Source organism: Elaeis guineensis, chromosome 9 (assembly GCF_000442705.2).
Source record: "Elaeis guineensis isolate ETL-2024a chromosome 9, EG11, whole genome shotgun sequence".
In the NCBI taxonomy this organism is placed as follows: domain Eukaryota; kingdom Viridiplantae; phylum Streptophyta; class Magnoliopsida; order Arecales; family Arecaceae; genus Elaeis; species Elaeis guineensis.
Window position 1 is genome coordinate 14389365 of NC_026001.2, and position 15118 is coordinate 14404482.

At 36.3% G+C, this 15118-nt stretch overlaps 1 protein-coding gene across 1 annotated transcript; it reads left to right on the plus strand.

Annotated features, from left to right (window-relative positions):
• The first annotated feature begins 8667 nt into the window (after positions 1-8667).
• Positions 8668-15085, plus strand: LOC105051478 (probable transcription factor PosF21). Its single transcript, XM_010931951.3, has 4 exons — positions 8668-9988; positions 12934-13066; positions 14153-14237; positions 14620-15085. The coding sequence occupies exons 1-4, from the start codon at positions 9294-9296 to the stop codon at positions 14946-14948; spliced, it is 1242 nt and encodes a 413-aa protein (XP_010930253.1). The 5' UTR covers positions 8668-9293; the 3' UTR covers positions 14949-15085.
• Positions 15086-15118: the final 33 nt, after the last annotated feature.

A 15118-nucleotide genomic window follows, 5' to 3' on the forward strand; every position in this document is an offset into this window, starting at 1 on the left:
ATGAAACATCTCACGATGAAATTCATCTAATATATGGGGGATCCAACCTGCCCGTGACGATATCAGATAAAAGTATTTCTTAAACCTCTATTACATTTAATTATTATGATTGGTTTGTTCTTAGTTAATTGACTTAACCTTTAAAGCTATATCATTCTTAATATTTTGAAATTTACTTATTATATTAAGCTACATATGCTTCATGATTGATCCAACCGAGATCAAATAATATTCATATTATAAGGGGACGGCATCTTTAGTCCCACATTAGTTAAGAGGAAAGAAAAAAAAGAGAAAAGAACAAAAAAGAAAAGAAAAGAAAAGAAAAGGAAAGGAAAGATGAAGGGGAGAAGGAAGAAAAATTAGGTCAGCCCCCTCTGCCCAAAATAGCTGGTGGGCCTCCGGCACTCCTATGCACATCCTCGACATTAAATCCCATCGGAACAAGACCTTCGGTACTCCCATGCACGTCCTGAAGGTGGCCTCCACTGAATCGGTGGCCCTCGGATCTCCGGCGCTCTCCTCTCTACATCGCATGCATTCCCGATGTCGGATCTGTTGGATCGATGTCTCCAGTTGTCCTCTCCACCTCTGTGGGCATCTCTGGTGCCAAGGTCTGTCGGATCAACGGCCCTAGTGGTCTTTGGTTCTCCTCCCATCATCGGGATCCCTCACAGATCAATCATCACCAAGGCCTTTCGCACGTCCATGTGCATTCTCGGAGCAAAACCTCACTGGTTCAGTAGTTTTCCGACATCAAAACCTCCACACCGATGGCCTTGCGGCATCAAAACCTTGCAGATCGATAAGTTCCCCGAGCTTCTATCTCTAACGTGCAAAATCGATAGCATCCGATGCTCCTGTGCACTCCCGGCACCAAACCCTGCTGGATCGAGGCCTTCAACGTTCCCACGCACCTCTCGTCACCAAAGCCCCATCAAATCGAAGATTCACCGAGCTCATGCATGCCTTTTAGCATCAAGACCAGTCAGGCTGGTAATCTCCGAGCTCCCATGCACCTTGCCTTCCTCTGGCATCAACATCAATCAGGTCGGTAATTTACCGACGTCAACTCCCTCAGCCCGTCACTAGTACTATGCCTATGCCTCCCAATGCCAAACATCCTGGTCAGTAATTTACCAATGTAAATTCCCTTTGCTCATCACTACGCTGCTCCCATGTGTATCCTAGGCAGTGGTTGTCGCATGAGAATGATCCTCTACAGCATGGATTTCTGAGATCCCCGCCATCAATCATGTTCTAGCCCAGAGGTCGAAGCCATCCATCGGACTGAGTTGACTGAGTTGCCCATCTCTTTCATTATCCCTATATGCATACAACCTTGGACAACACTGAGATACCTCATGCATCTCCAGAGCCCGTGTAGTCCACCCAAGGCTAATGCGCACATCTGACCTCGACCAACTCCGAGGTGACCTGTGGGTGTCTCCAAAGTCCAAAAGTGACGAAGACCATCTTCAACAAACCTCCAAGAAGCGCATTTTCTCCCCTCCTGAAGCTTGCATGTGAATTTGACCTCGGATAAATCTGAGATGGCTTGCACGAGGCCGCATGAATCTGACCTCAGATAAATTCGAGGTGGCCTGCAGGATCATCCTATTCGTGCCCTGCTGCCGACATTATTAAGCCGAGGATGCTGATGTCCGACCCCGTGCTTCTTACGCACTGAGACGGCCTACAAGCATCTCCAAAGCCCAGATCAAAAATTGATCCAAAAAAAAAAGAAAAAAAGGGAGAAAACCTGTTTTTCAACTCAAATTAAAGTGATCCAAAGCACAAATCGAGTCCGAGCCGAACAACAAGCAGTCAAGTAGAACTCGCAAGTTTTTAAAAAATTAAAGTGATCCAAAGCACAAATCAAATTCGAGCCTAGCAACAAGCAGTCAAGTAAAACTCACAAGTTCTCAAACAAAAACTCCTAGTAAAAGACTCTTAAGCTTTCATCTGCTATTCTTTCTTTTTTTCTTCTTACAGGATCAAAAGAGAAAAATAGAGCCAAGTCGAAATTAAAATCACGATTGAACCAAGATCAAAATCAGCCCAACATAAAGCAAAAACAAGTCTGAATTGAGACAAAGCTTAAACCCAAGCTGAAGCAAAGAATAGGAAGGAGTCAAACATAACTCAGAAGCTCTCAAGTAGAATTTATAACCTCCATGGTAATAAACTCTCAAGCTCCATCTACTATTATATTCCTTTTTTGTAGGACAACAAGTTCTTGAGCACATGAGTCAAAACAAAAATAAACAAAGCCATGATGAATGTCAAGTCCAAAGATAAGGTGAAGGCTAAGTTAAGATAAAGATAGCCTGATATCTAACCTCATCAAAAGGCCAACCTCAACTGAAGCCTGATATCTGACCTCATCAAAAGGTCGACCTCAACTAAAGTTTGAGTAAATCTGAGCTCATCAAAAAGCCGACCTCATTAGAAGGATGAAGACTGAGCTCATGAAAAAGCTGACCTCAATAGAAAGATCAACAATGGCTCATTAGGAAGCCTAGCTCATGAAAAAATCGATCTCAATTGAAAAGCTCAACAAAGGCTCATCAGAAGGTAAGACACCCAATCTCTAGATTAGATCTCCTTAAAATCTAATCTCCAGATTGGTAGAGCCCTGAGAGGCACAAATGGAGATAAGATCTCCTCAAAATTCAATCTCCGAATTGGTAGATCCCTGAGAGGCATGAAAATTAGATCTCCTCAAAATTCAATCTTCAAATTGGTATAGTCAAAGAGGCATGAAAATAAGATTTTCTTGAAGTCTGATCTCCAAATCGGTAAAGCTCCGAGAGATCCAAATGGAGATAAGATCTTTCTGAATTCAATCTCCGAATCGACAAAGCTTCGAAAGGTCCAAATAGAGATAAGATCTCTATAAAGTCAATCTCTATACTAGTAGAGCTCCGAGAGGCATAAATGGAGATGAGATCTTCCAAAAATCGATCTGAAGATCGAGGTTATCATTCAGTTCGATCAAATACCGATCTGAGGATCGAGTTTATCGTTCAGTTATATCAAATATCGATCTAAAGTTTGAGATTATCTTTCAGTTCTATAAAATATCGACCTCACAGCCGAGATTATCTTAAAAATTACCAACCTATGGATCGAGGTTATCTTGGAGTTCTACTAGATACCGACCTCAAGGTCGAGATTATATTTCGACTCATATAAATATCGACCTCACGATCGAGGTTATCTTTTCAGCTCTATAAAATATCGATCTCAGGATTGAGATTATATCAATCTCAGGATTGAGGTTATCCTACAAAATATCGATCTATCCATACTTGAAATTCTAAAAATCTTCGAGAGCATTATCAATGAAAAATACTCCAATGAGTTTATTCTTGCACATTATCTTTCAATCTATAAAAATTCAATCTCTAGATCGGTAGAGCTCTGAGGGGCACAAATGAAGATAAAATCTCTCCAAATCTAATCTCTGGATTGGTAGAGCCCCGAGAGGTACAAACGAAGATCAGATCTCCCAAATATTGATCTACGAATCGATATTATCTTTTAGCTCATATAAATACCGACCTCAGGATTGAAGTTATTTTGATATTCTATCAAATGTAGATCTCTAGATCAAAGTTATTTTGAAATTCTATTATTGATCTCCAGATCGAAGGTATCTTGAAATTCTATTATTGATCTCCATATTGAAGTCATCTTGAAATTTTATTATCAATCTCCAGATCGAGGTTATTTTGAAGTTTTATTAAATATTGATTTTTAGATCAAGGATATCTTTCGATCTACTCAAGGTTACGAACAGTTTGCTTGAAAAATTAAATGGTTCAAATTCACCATCTCAAACAGGCTGAGAACTCATTTTTTGGGCTACTTCTTTTGTCAAAATAAATTTTTGGGACTCAGAAGTGAGAGGTAAGTGTTGTGGGGTTTATCCCACCTTAGCTCAAAAAAAAACCAACTTGAATTGAAGGCTGAGTTCATATAAAGTCAATCTGAATAAGAGACTGAGCTCATAAGAAAATTGATCTGAACCAAAGACTGAGCTCATAAGAAAGTTGACCTGAATTGGAGGCTGAGTTCATATAAAGCTGGTTTGAATTAGAAGCCGACTTGAATTGAAAGTTGAATACTGATCTAACTCATTTCAGCTTATATAAACACCGACCTGAGCTACCCAAATTGATTTCTAGTGAAGTATTATGATCAGCTCATATATATACTAATCTGACTCATCTCAGCTCATATAAATATCAACCTAACTCATTTCGGCTCATATAAATATTAACCTGAAGCAGAGTATTACATATATCTGAGACGTTTAGGATCTCATATGATATTTGATTTCATCCTAGTATTTTATCGAGATAAACTATTATATTGACGATCACAGTCATCCTGTTAAAATTCACCATGATCTCTACAACTAAGTACAACTAGCCATGATCTCACATACAGCTGTACTATAACTCATCCCCAACTGACATATATAACTAAGTATGACCTCATTTTCAGTTAATACATACAACTATGCTCTAACTCACTTATAGCTAGCCTCCAACAACCTAACAAACTCTACAGCTGGCCTCTAACGGCCTAACAAACTCTTCCAACGACCTCATCAGCCTCTCTATAAATAAAGGGTCAGGAGATCCTTCAGATAAGTTCTGATTTTCAAATCCCAAGCTCAAACTAGAGCTCAAACTAGAGGAAGACTCTGCAGCTGGGACTCTAGCTCCCATAAAGTCATAAATCTTTTAATTTTATACAAATCCTCCTGCTCTCTATTCTACTTTTTTCATCTTCTATTCTCAAGGCTCAAACTAACTTAAGTATCGGAGGGTCAAAGGCCGAAGGATTCTTATCGATTTTTGACTTATTTTGTAGATTTCTTCAAAGAAGACTTGGATCGGATCACTACAGCCACTCTAACATGGCTTCATCCAATCTTTCTGTCTAAGATTTTGAGTCTCACAGTAACAGCAGGATAAAGGAGGACATCCAGTAAGTTGAAATAGTGCTTAGCACAATGTTAATCAAAGTCAGCCTTCCCCCCATTGATAGCATCTTTTCCTTCCAAGATTGTAGTTTTTTGTCGATTCTATCAATTATGAATGCGCAATCGGATCCTTTGGACTTAGAACCATGATGCAGGAAGCTAAGATATTTTGTTGGAAATGTTGAAGTGAAGCATCCAAGTATATATTTTTGCGAATGCATGGCAATATATCTCATGTATTCTAACACTGATTAGAGAGCTCTTTTCGAAGTTAATCTTCAAACCAATGATGAGCTCATAAGCGTAAAGGATAAACTTAACATTAGAGGTATGTACCTTGGATGCATCGCAGAGGATGAGGGTATCATCTACATATTAGATGCCGTGATGTTGCCTAAGGTTTGTGGAGGGCCAATCCCAACAATAAGGTCGTTTCTAGCCGCAATTATAAGAATGTGATCAAATATATCCAATATCAAAAAATAAAAAGGAGAGGAGAGAGGGGTCTCTTTGTTTGAGTTTTCTTCTAGCCTTTATTCAATTAGGCGATTTGCCATTGATTATCAGAGTAACTTTACTTATTTGAAGTATACTTTTGACCCATGAGCATTGTTTGGATCCAAAGCCTCTCTTCTTGAGCAAGAAAAAAATCTCATTTTATATTATCAAATACTTTCTCAAAATCTAACTTAAATAGTAGACCCCTTTGCTTGGGTTTCTTCCGGTAAGAGACTAGCTCCATTGTCAAAGCAAAGCTATTGATAATTTGTCCCTCTTAGATGAAGGTTGATTGGGAATCTATGATAAAAAAGCCAATGTGTTGTGAGAGCCTTTTGGTATAGGTTTTTGTAAAGATCTTCAATATTCTATTTATTTAGTTGATCGGTCTAAAATCTCTGACTGTTCTACATTTGTCTCTTTGAAAACAAAATAATGTGGGTATAGTTGAGTCTATCAAAATCAGTGGTATTTGAATATATTGCATTAAAGAGCCTACATACATTATCTTATACACCAATAAGATTATAGTCAAGAAAAACATTACATAACTTTAGAGTAGTCTTTGTGCAAAAAGGATTTAGATATGAACGGATATCTTAATCATCTTAGTGGGAGCCAATATCATGATGAACCGAAAAATCATTGTGACAATACTTGCTCTAAGAAATGTGAGAGGGTTTTTATGGTGAGATCACAAACAAGATGCTTGTAGATATTTTCTAGTATTCTAGAGAGATGATTAAGATCTTATTCTATCAAGAGACTTTCTTACTTGCTCTGAGAGACTGATCTTTGCATAGGCTTCTTACTTGCTTTAGGAGACTAGGAGATAGATATACTAAATATGAGGGTGACTACAAACAAGAGAATGGTTTTGAGATTCGAACTATATGGGTATAGAAGCTATTCAAGAAAATTAAAACTAATGTAGATAATATGTACCAAAGATATTGGTAGCGAAGGGAGGGGAGATAACCATCGGCCCCCATATATTTTCGTCATATCACCCATCCATATTGCCCTCTAAATTAAAATGAAGTCCATTGTATTTATGCATTGAAATCAAGGATTTTCTATGACACCTTTGAGTTAAGATGTCTACAATTAGACTTTGATAAAATGTTGTTTGTCAAGGTATCACAATATTGTCATTGATGATCAATATTCCTCAATGGTTAATGTAGCACTTTTAATATCATATCTGAACTATGCCCTGGTTAAATATGTTCTAATGCTCACTGTTTTGAATTTTTTTTTTTTTTTTGTAATTTTGCTTCACTTCTACTAATAAAGATAGTGGCCATCTTTTAGCCTCTTTTTCATCTCCAAAAAAAAAAAATCATATCTGAAACTATTTGAAATCTAAACTAATATTTTTATAGAGATGACTAGACTCAAAAAAGCTTGAGAAATAGGAGAAGAGATCATAAAACTTTTCTTTTTGTGTGGGAGAGAGAGGGGGGACATCTGCCTATGCTGATTATCTAGTTTCATACTTTTGAAGATATACCACTCAAGAATCAAATACAAAAGCTTTAGTTACTAAATGAAGGGGTATAACTATTAAAAAAAAGATGCTTTGTACTTCATAGAAAACTACGTGCAAGACAAAGGTGGGATAATATGATAAATAGAGTATCATCGTAGGTGGACATGAAGCGATCAATTGATCCTAATAGCTTGAGTATGTCTTCAGGTTGCCTCAAGTATAAACCCAATCATGCATAGTCCAAAGTTAATTGAGCCAAGCTTGAGCTTGATTTTTAAGCTGGAAGCAAATTTCAAGACAATCCTAAGAACCCATATAATGAGATTCGAAATAAAATGGATACAAAACAAGGACACAAACACATATAATGTTGAATCAGATCCAATAGCCAACATTTGAATATATAATTCAAGTTTAAAGATTCAATTACCATATAATTTGAATTATTTTAATCAAATTTTTTATTTGAAACCAAACTACACTTCCAGGCAAAACTAAGCTTGAAATGAGCCTAGTAGAAGTTTCAGATGATGTTGGCTCAATTTGATTATTAAGCTGATCAAAAATAAGATCGTATCTTGCTTAACTAACAGTTAGGCTTGATTAAGATCAATCAATTAATAATGACCCAAGCTTGATGTCAAATTCAGGTTCAAAATTGATTTCAAGCAAAAGTCGGACCATGATCGGTCAAGTTGGACTCGTTTACAATTTAGTTACGTTGAAATCTCCATATCTATAAACTATGAATTCATCCTGATCAACTTTTAATAGTCAAAAGACATAACTGCTTTAATTACTATGACATCATGATAAATTATTATTTAATAAAATATTAAATTCTTATAAAAAAACCACTTCAATACTATAGTATAATAGCTATTATAGCTGTTGTAATAGAAAATACAATAAATTTCGATGTGAATGTGTTATTATTAATTACTATAATATCAAAATAAATTATTATTTTAAAATATTTAATATTTAAAATAATTAATATGTTTTAAATATCATATTTAATAGTTATTGTAGTCTTTATAATAATAATAACAACAACACCCAACGTGGAAAGCTTTTCATGGATTAGATGCCTCTAAATACATTCATTTATTATATTATATGATTCATAAAATTCTTGATAAGCATGTGCTTAATCTTTATCCTTTTAATCTTGTGTCCATCTGATAACTATAAAAATATAACTAATAAAATTTAAATATAACAGTACTATAACCATTATAATGATCATTGTAATAATTTTCATATTCTGCTTTTATCTTATATACATAATAATTAAAAAAAAAAAAGATAGCAACCGTTGTAACATGCTATTCAATATTTTAATAATTTATTATAATATTAATAATGACCTTTATATTTACTTGTATCTTGTTTTACATAAAATCTTACTTTTTAAATTTATTTTTACCAATTTTTTTCAAAAATATAAATAAAAAATAATATATTATCTAAAATAAAAGAATAAAAATAAAATATTAAAATAATTATTATCAGTGGGAATGACAATGGACAGGATATGCGTAAAATTTGTTTCATTTAAAATTTATTAAAATTTATTTTAAATTTAATTAAAAATTTAGCTAATAAATTATTATTTTAGTAATTCTTTTAAGATAGGTTTTATATAAAATTATTATCCCAACTCTCTGCACTTCAGAACCTATAATTTCTTACGATCCCGCGAGCTATAAATCTCCATCCTTAGAAGCTTCTCGCTCCTGTGGTTGGTTCCTGCGTGGGGCTTCCTCATGCTTTTCTCTAATCCCTTTCGCCAACTCCGCCTTCCAGGACTTCTCTTTTTCTCTCCGATTCGATAAAAACCCTTCAAGGCAATGTTCGATTCCTCCAAAATGGCGGTCTTTTGGGTGCTCTGGCAGCCCGGATCTCTGCATTTCTAGGGTTTCAGCCCTATTCTCTGTATTCCCTGGGAAAAATTCCGCTTTTGGAACTCAGCATCGACCGGAGACGACTTGTTTCGACCGATCTTTGCTGCATTTCTTTCCTTCTTGGATTTCGGAGATTGGAGGTTAGTGTCAACAAATCCGTGTACTTCTACCGCTTTGATTGGTGTCTTTCTGTAGCTGAGAAGTCTTTTTGTGAGGGTTGTTGAGGTTTTCTCGGTCGTGTTCTGTGAGAGAAGCCCTTGATCGTTGATCTTGAGGGTTTTAGGTTATCTCAGATCTGCCATTGCTAGGGTTTTGTAGTGCGAGTTCTCTGATTTTTCTTGCTTATCTATCGGGGGTTAATTTATTTGTGCTGCTTAAAGTTGGAAGATTTGTAGTTATGGAGAAGGATAAATCCCCAGTCCATGGAGGTGTTGGTGGCAGTGGTTGTGGTTTACCACCTCCATCATCTCGGTATACGGCCTTTGCCTCACCATCCAGCGGCTTCCCTGTTAAATGCGAGGCCTCATCTTCTTCTTCGGTTACTGGGGACGCTTCCAAGTTTGGCCATTTTAGTCCGGCAGTGGTGCCGGAGACCGGGCAGTTCAGTCATGATATAAGCGGAATGCCAGATTACCCACCAAGAAATGCTGGTCACCGAAGGGCTCAATCTGAGATTTTGAGCCTCCCCGATGATATTAGCTTCGACAGCGACCTTGGGGTTGTAGGCTCTGGTGAAGGCCCATCGCTGTCTGATGAGACTGAGGAAGATCCGCTCTCTATGTACCTTGATATGGACAAGTTCACCTCATCTTCTGCGATTTCTGGATTGGATTTGCTGGGGAGTGAGACTTCAGTGACTGCAGCAGCGCCTGCTCCTACTTTTCCTCCTCAGACTGAAAATTCAGCCGCAGCTTCTAATGAGAGGCCAAGGGTGAGGCACCAACATAGCCAATCTATGGATGGATCTACTTCAATCAAGCCGGAGATGCTGGCATCAGGCTCGGAAGGACCATCTTTAGCAGAAACAAAGAAAGCCATGTCAGCTGCAAAGCTTGCTGATCTTGCACTGGTTGATCCAAAGCGAGCAAAAAGGTTTGGTTTTTAAGAAAGAATTTGCTTCAAGATGTTTGCTTGGATAGATATTGTTAATTATTTTACTTGTCCTTTTAGGATAGCAGAATCAATTGTATCAAAAGAATTTATTATTATGCATTTTACCATGCAAATAGGTTGATTGCCATTCTTATTCAGCACAGGATAGCAAGAAGAAAAACTGGAGTTCTCAGAGACGAGAATAATTTTAGATTAAATGGAGTTCTCAAAGAAGAGAATAATTTCAGATGTCAGGATATATCTATACCTAGGTTAGGAAGTTGCTAAACAAAAAAGGATAATGTAGCATATACTTGAATTCAATCTTATTAGGATTCATAATCCATTGAGTAAACTATAAAAACAATTTTTCCATATCTAAAACCTCTAGGAACAAGACAGGTTAAGTATGAAGATTATAAGTCCTTGTGCATGACTTTTGGACAACTTCTCTCTGGGGACCTGAGTTAGCACTTTCTATGATTTATGGTTTTTTTAATTAAAGACTGAAAGATAAATGAACAGAAAAAATTAAGTTATATTCAGTTAATGTAATCTGTAGGTTTTTCATGACTCGAAAGTGTATTATTAGGGATTTAAGATTACCTTCATGCCTAGCTTGATTGAGGATTTATAAGTACTTGCTCCTAGGAGGTGGATTGTCTTAGACTAGATCATCAAGGGCTTAAATGCCTTGACCTTAATTTCTATGAAGTTTTATTGTACAATAGGAGGGGAGGGACCAGATATCTTCAAATAAGATGAGTAAAACTGAAAATATTTCTTTTAGGGATTTGATGAGGGGCAATAGCAAAAGCTCTACTTTTACCCACTTCGAGGGTATTGATGGTGAGGGAAAAGTTTTTTGAAGGAAGTTAAACGAGGATGTGATATAAAAAGCTTTTGAAATGATGCACAGAAAGCTCTGAGCCCAACAGGTTTCCACTGCTTTCATACCAAAGTTTCAGCACATATGAGAAAGATGACTCTAGAGATTTATTTTGCAATTTATTTGGGAATAGTTTACTTTTTGTTGTCCTCCTCCCCAAGTTAATGAATTTGTGGTCTTATGTTAATAGGTCCACTAGTTAATTATAATATATAAAATCTTGAGTTAAGTGCTAGCAGGATGAAGCAAGCAAAGTTCGGAAACATTTTTTTTTTGGGAACCAAAGTGCATTTCTATTGAGGTGAGCACATAGAAAACACTATTCTTACGATCTATAAGTTCAATGATCCATGTAGATTTATTTCATTTTATTTTTTTACGGGCAAGGGGGGATTGATTGGGTGAAAACTGTTTTCTTTGATAGGTGGAAGAAGGGCTTATGGGAATGTCAATTTGGAGTTCTTATAACTGGCTTGAATAGAATGAGCTTGATAAAGGTGGATTGAATGGAATATTAAGATGAAGATATCTGCATTTTAAAAGGTGGCCACAATATGCAGCTGGCCAAGGGACTGCATAGTGCATACATGGGTACATATGCAGTTACTCTTTTTTAATTATTTAAGAATAAACAAAATATTTTAAACAGAACAGAAACAGCAAAAATGAAAGTGATTTTTTGATAAGCAATAACAATATTAATAACGATAACATCTAACAGTTACCTCCTCCACTTAGTACTTGATACCAAATAGCAATAGTTATGATGTAATTAACATTAGTAGCATTGTTAAGACCTATATGAGTCCTACATGAAATCAACATCAAATGTAATCGACAACTGAACCTGATTCATCTGCAGGGACTGTATGTGGCCCTAGAATGCTAATTGGGTTGCATATGTAGTTGTACTAAGTGGCTGCATATGCAGCCACATGCACCACATTTTAAAACATTTTAAAACATGGGAAGAAATGCAACAAGTATATTGTACCCTAAAGGTTTATTTGCTTCTTAAAGACTATTGTCTCTTTTTCTTCAATTTGATTGAGGTGATTATCAGAATTTTTTCTTTGAATATACACTTCTTTCTTTGGACACATGTATGACTAACCTTAAGACATCCTGTATTTCCTTGCTTATGACTTATAATATCTCACCCAAGCCTTTTCCCATCAAATGCAGAGTCATTGTTTAATGCGACTTTAAGTTGAGAAGGGTTGCAAAATTGTAGATCTGGTTTGGCCCTATTCTGATAGCAATATGTTCATTCTATATATTTGTAATTTTGCACTGAGCCACTGATGCATCCTGTGTCAACAATCCTGTTGGATCTTAACAATATTTCTTCTAAATCTGACAGCAAAGTAATCAACATCCAAGTACTTAAGATATCCATCCAGTCACTTCTTTCAGCTTGTTTCTTTAAAATGTCTTATAGAAAAGACCTAATTTCATAGAGTAGTCATGTGAGAGCTTTCATACTTGGCTTCTCATTGGAAATTACAAAATGGAGCACTAAAATCCAGCAATGTCAAAAAGTTATATTATATTTACCCTTTAATGTAGTCTTTCTGCCAGCATTGCTTAGTCTCCATGCTGATGTTTCAACTTCTCAGTAAAATCTAGGATGATTTCTTTTTTTTTTTTTTTGGGCCTAAGCCAGCATTTCTTAAACAGAAGCAATGTAGTCTATAGCATATAAGTTTCCACATATGCTAACTATTGGCTTGCACTCACCATCACGCCAAATATTAGAAAGATGTATTCTCTGCATTTCCAGTTTTGTTTTTGGCCTTCTTTGTGCTCAAACAGAGCTGGGTGACTTCAGTAGTCTCACTCCAATTTCTGAGAATTTCATTGTATAAATAGAAGTGAAGAAATCGAAGATAAATCCAGATATGCGGCTTATGACTACAATATGTTATTTGTGCAAGTTAATTGCTCGTATAATCTTCAGATATATCCATTTCTATCTTCATGACATTATTTTACAATTCCATTTTTTTTTTTTTACATGGTCTTATATAACAATTACTCTGGTGGAATATGATAGGATCTGGGCGAATAGGCAGTCAGCTGCTAGGTCAAAAGAAAGAAAGATGCGCTACATTGCAGAGCTTGAGCGGAAAGTGCAAACCCTGCAGACAGAAGCTACAACATTATCAGCTCAGTTAACCATGTTACAGGTATTTTTATCCGACAAAGCATATAAATTGGGAGTTAGTAAGTCAGAAGGGTTCCTCTCTGTGAGTGCACATGCCATATTTATACTTTCTTTTTTTCTTTTCAGTGATGCATGATAAGAAGTTTGGTTAGCATAGCTCATAAGATGTTTTAATTGTAGGCCCCTGCATATCGGAGCCTTCATACCCACATGAGGTCACAAACTAACTTTTTCTGCAAAGCTCATGTTTTGATTCACTTCATATTTATAAGTATGCAAACAGCTAAAATTTGTATTCTGTGTTATAAAGGGTTTTCTCTGAAATTATTAGTATGGATTCCTGATTTAGGTATTCCATCCTGCAATCAAGCTTTCAGGAAAAACTATGATGCTAGTTATTACTGAGAATTTGTTTCTTTCTATTTTTAAGTGGTGGTACTCAACTTTTACATTGAAATATATGTTCTTCATGCTGAGGAACCTGTATTATAAAGCGATAGGAAAAACTAATATGGAAACAGCTAGCGTAAAATGCAGATACTTAGGAGATAGACAATATACCATCCTCGACATTTTTCCAGTTCTACTTCTAAGCACGTTGTCTTGTAAGGATCCCATTTGTTAACGTTCTATGTAAAAACAAAAGGACAATGCTATGGTAATAATTCAAGAAAAGGGAGAAAACTATAATAGTGATAACATGATGTTTGGAGTAAAGCATGTACTAGTAGTAAATCTGAATTGACATACACACATGCATGAAAGGACAAAGCTATGATAGTGATTAAGAAAAAGGACAAAGCTATGATACTGATGACATGATGTTGGAGTCAAACATGCATTGGTAGTAAATCTGAATTTGCATGCACACACACCAGAAAAGAAAAAGAAGGATGAAGCTATGATACTGATAATATGATGTTGGAATAGCATGTACTAGTAGTAAATCTGACCTTATCTGGTTTCCTGACAAAGTTCCTTCGCCCTAGTGATAATATTTCAGTAGTCTTCGATTTTTATTAGCTTCCTATGGAGGATATGAACATGGAATGGTTACAAGGGCTGACTAGTCATTCATTCAATCGTTCATGTTGCCTAATCATGACAGAGAGACACTACTGGACTGACTGCTGAAAATAATGAGTTGAAGCTCCGCCTTCAGACCATGGAGCAGCAGGTTCACCTGCAAGATGGTAAGTTCCCAGCCTTATGACCTTAAACATTGTGCATATCTTCAGATTATCTCCTTATTAGGTTTCCTTTTTTCTTTTTTCTTTACTTGCTAGAGTTCTTTCATCAAGTTTAGTATTCATACCATGTTGCCTTTTTTATGTATCATTTGTGATATGTTGTAGTGGTCCATGAAGACAATATCTGATGGCAGCAGCAAAGACAGCCAAAGGAAAAAATGTTGTCCAGATTTAGATCTTTCTATGATTTATCAGCTTCATTACCTAATCTGATTTGTTGAAAGTTTAAGAATTTGATCAAACTGGGAATGTGGCTTTCATGCCCTACAGATAATTTGTCATTTGCTGAACGACTTCTTTTTTTTTTTTTTAATGCTTGGCGTAGCATTAAATGATGCTCTCAAAGAGGAGGTTCAGCGATTGAAAATTGCAACTGGACAGGCAATTAATGGCGGACAGATGATGAACTTTGGACCATCTTTTGGAGCCACTCAGCAATACTATCACCACAATCAGGCAATGCAGTCACTTTTGGCTGCCCAGCAACTTCAGCAACTCCAAATCCACACACAGCATCAACAACAGATGCACCTGCAACAACACCAGCCTCAAGTTCAACAGCAACAGCAGCAGTCACACACCGAGCTGAAAATGAAAGGAGTGATGACCTCTCAAAGAGAGAGCGCTTCAGATAACAGCACTTCCCAGAAATGAATGATCAGAGGGAATATGGGATCAATATATGTTTATATTCTGTTTCAAATATTAGACTTGCTTATTATGTATCAGACATGTCAGGAACCCGCATGGTCCAATTATTATATCCAGCAGTTTGGTTAGTTGGAGTTGAATATTCTAGTATCTATTGCAAATGGTTTTCGGAA

Excerpts from the sequence above, each read along its gene's own strand:
- LOC105051478 (XM_010931951.3), top strand. The coding sequence starts at position 9,294 with ATGGAGAAGGATAAATCCCCAGTCCATGGAGGTGTTGGTGGCAGTGGT. Across the intron at positions 9,989-12,933 it reads GATCCAAAGCGAGCAAAAAG|GATCTGGGCGAATAGGCAGT; the intron begins GTTTGGTTTTTA and ends GGAATATGATAG. Across the intron at positions 14,238-14,619 it reads GCAGGTTCACCTGCAAGATG|CATTAAATGATGCTCTCAAA; the intron begins GTAAGTTCCCAG and ends TGCTTGGCGTAG.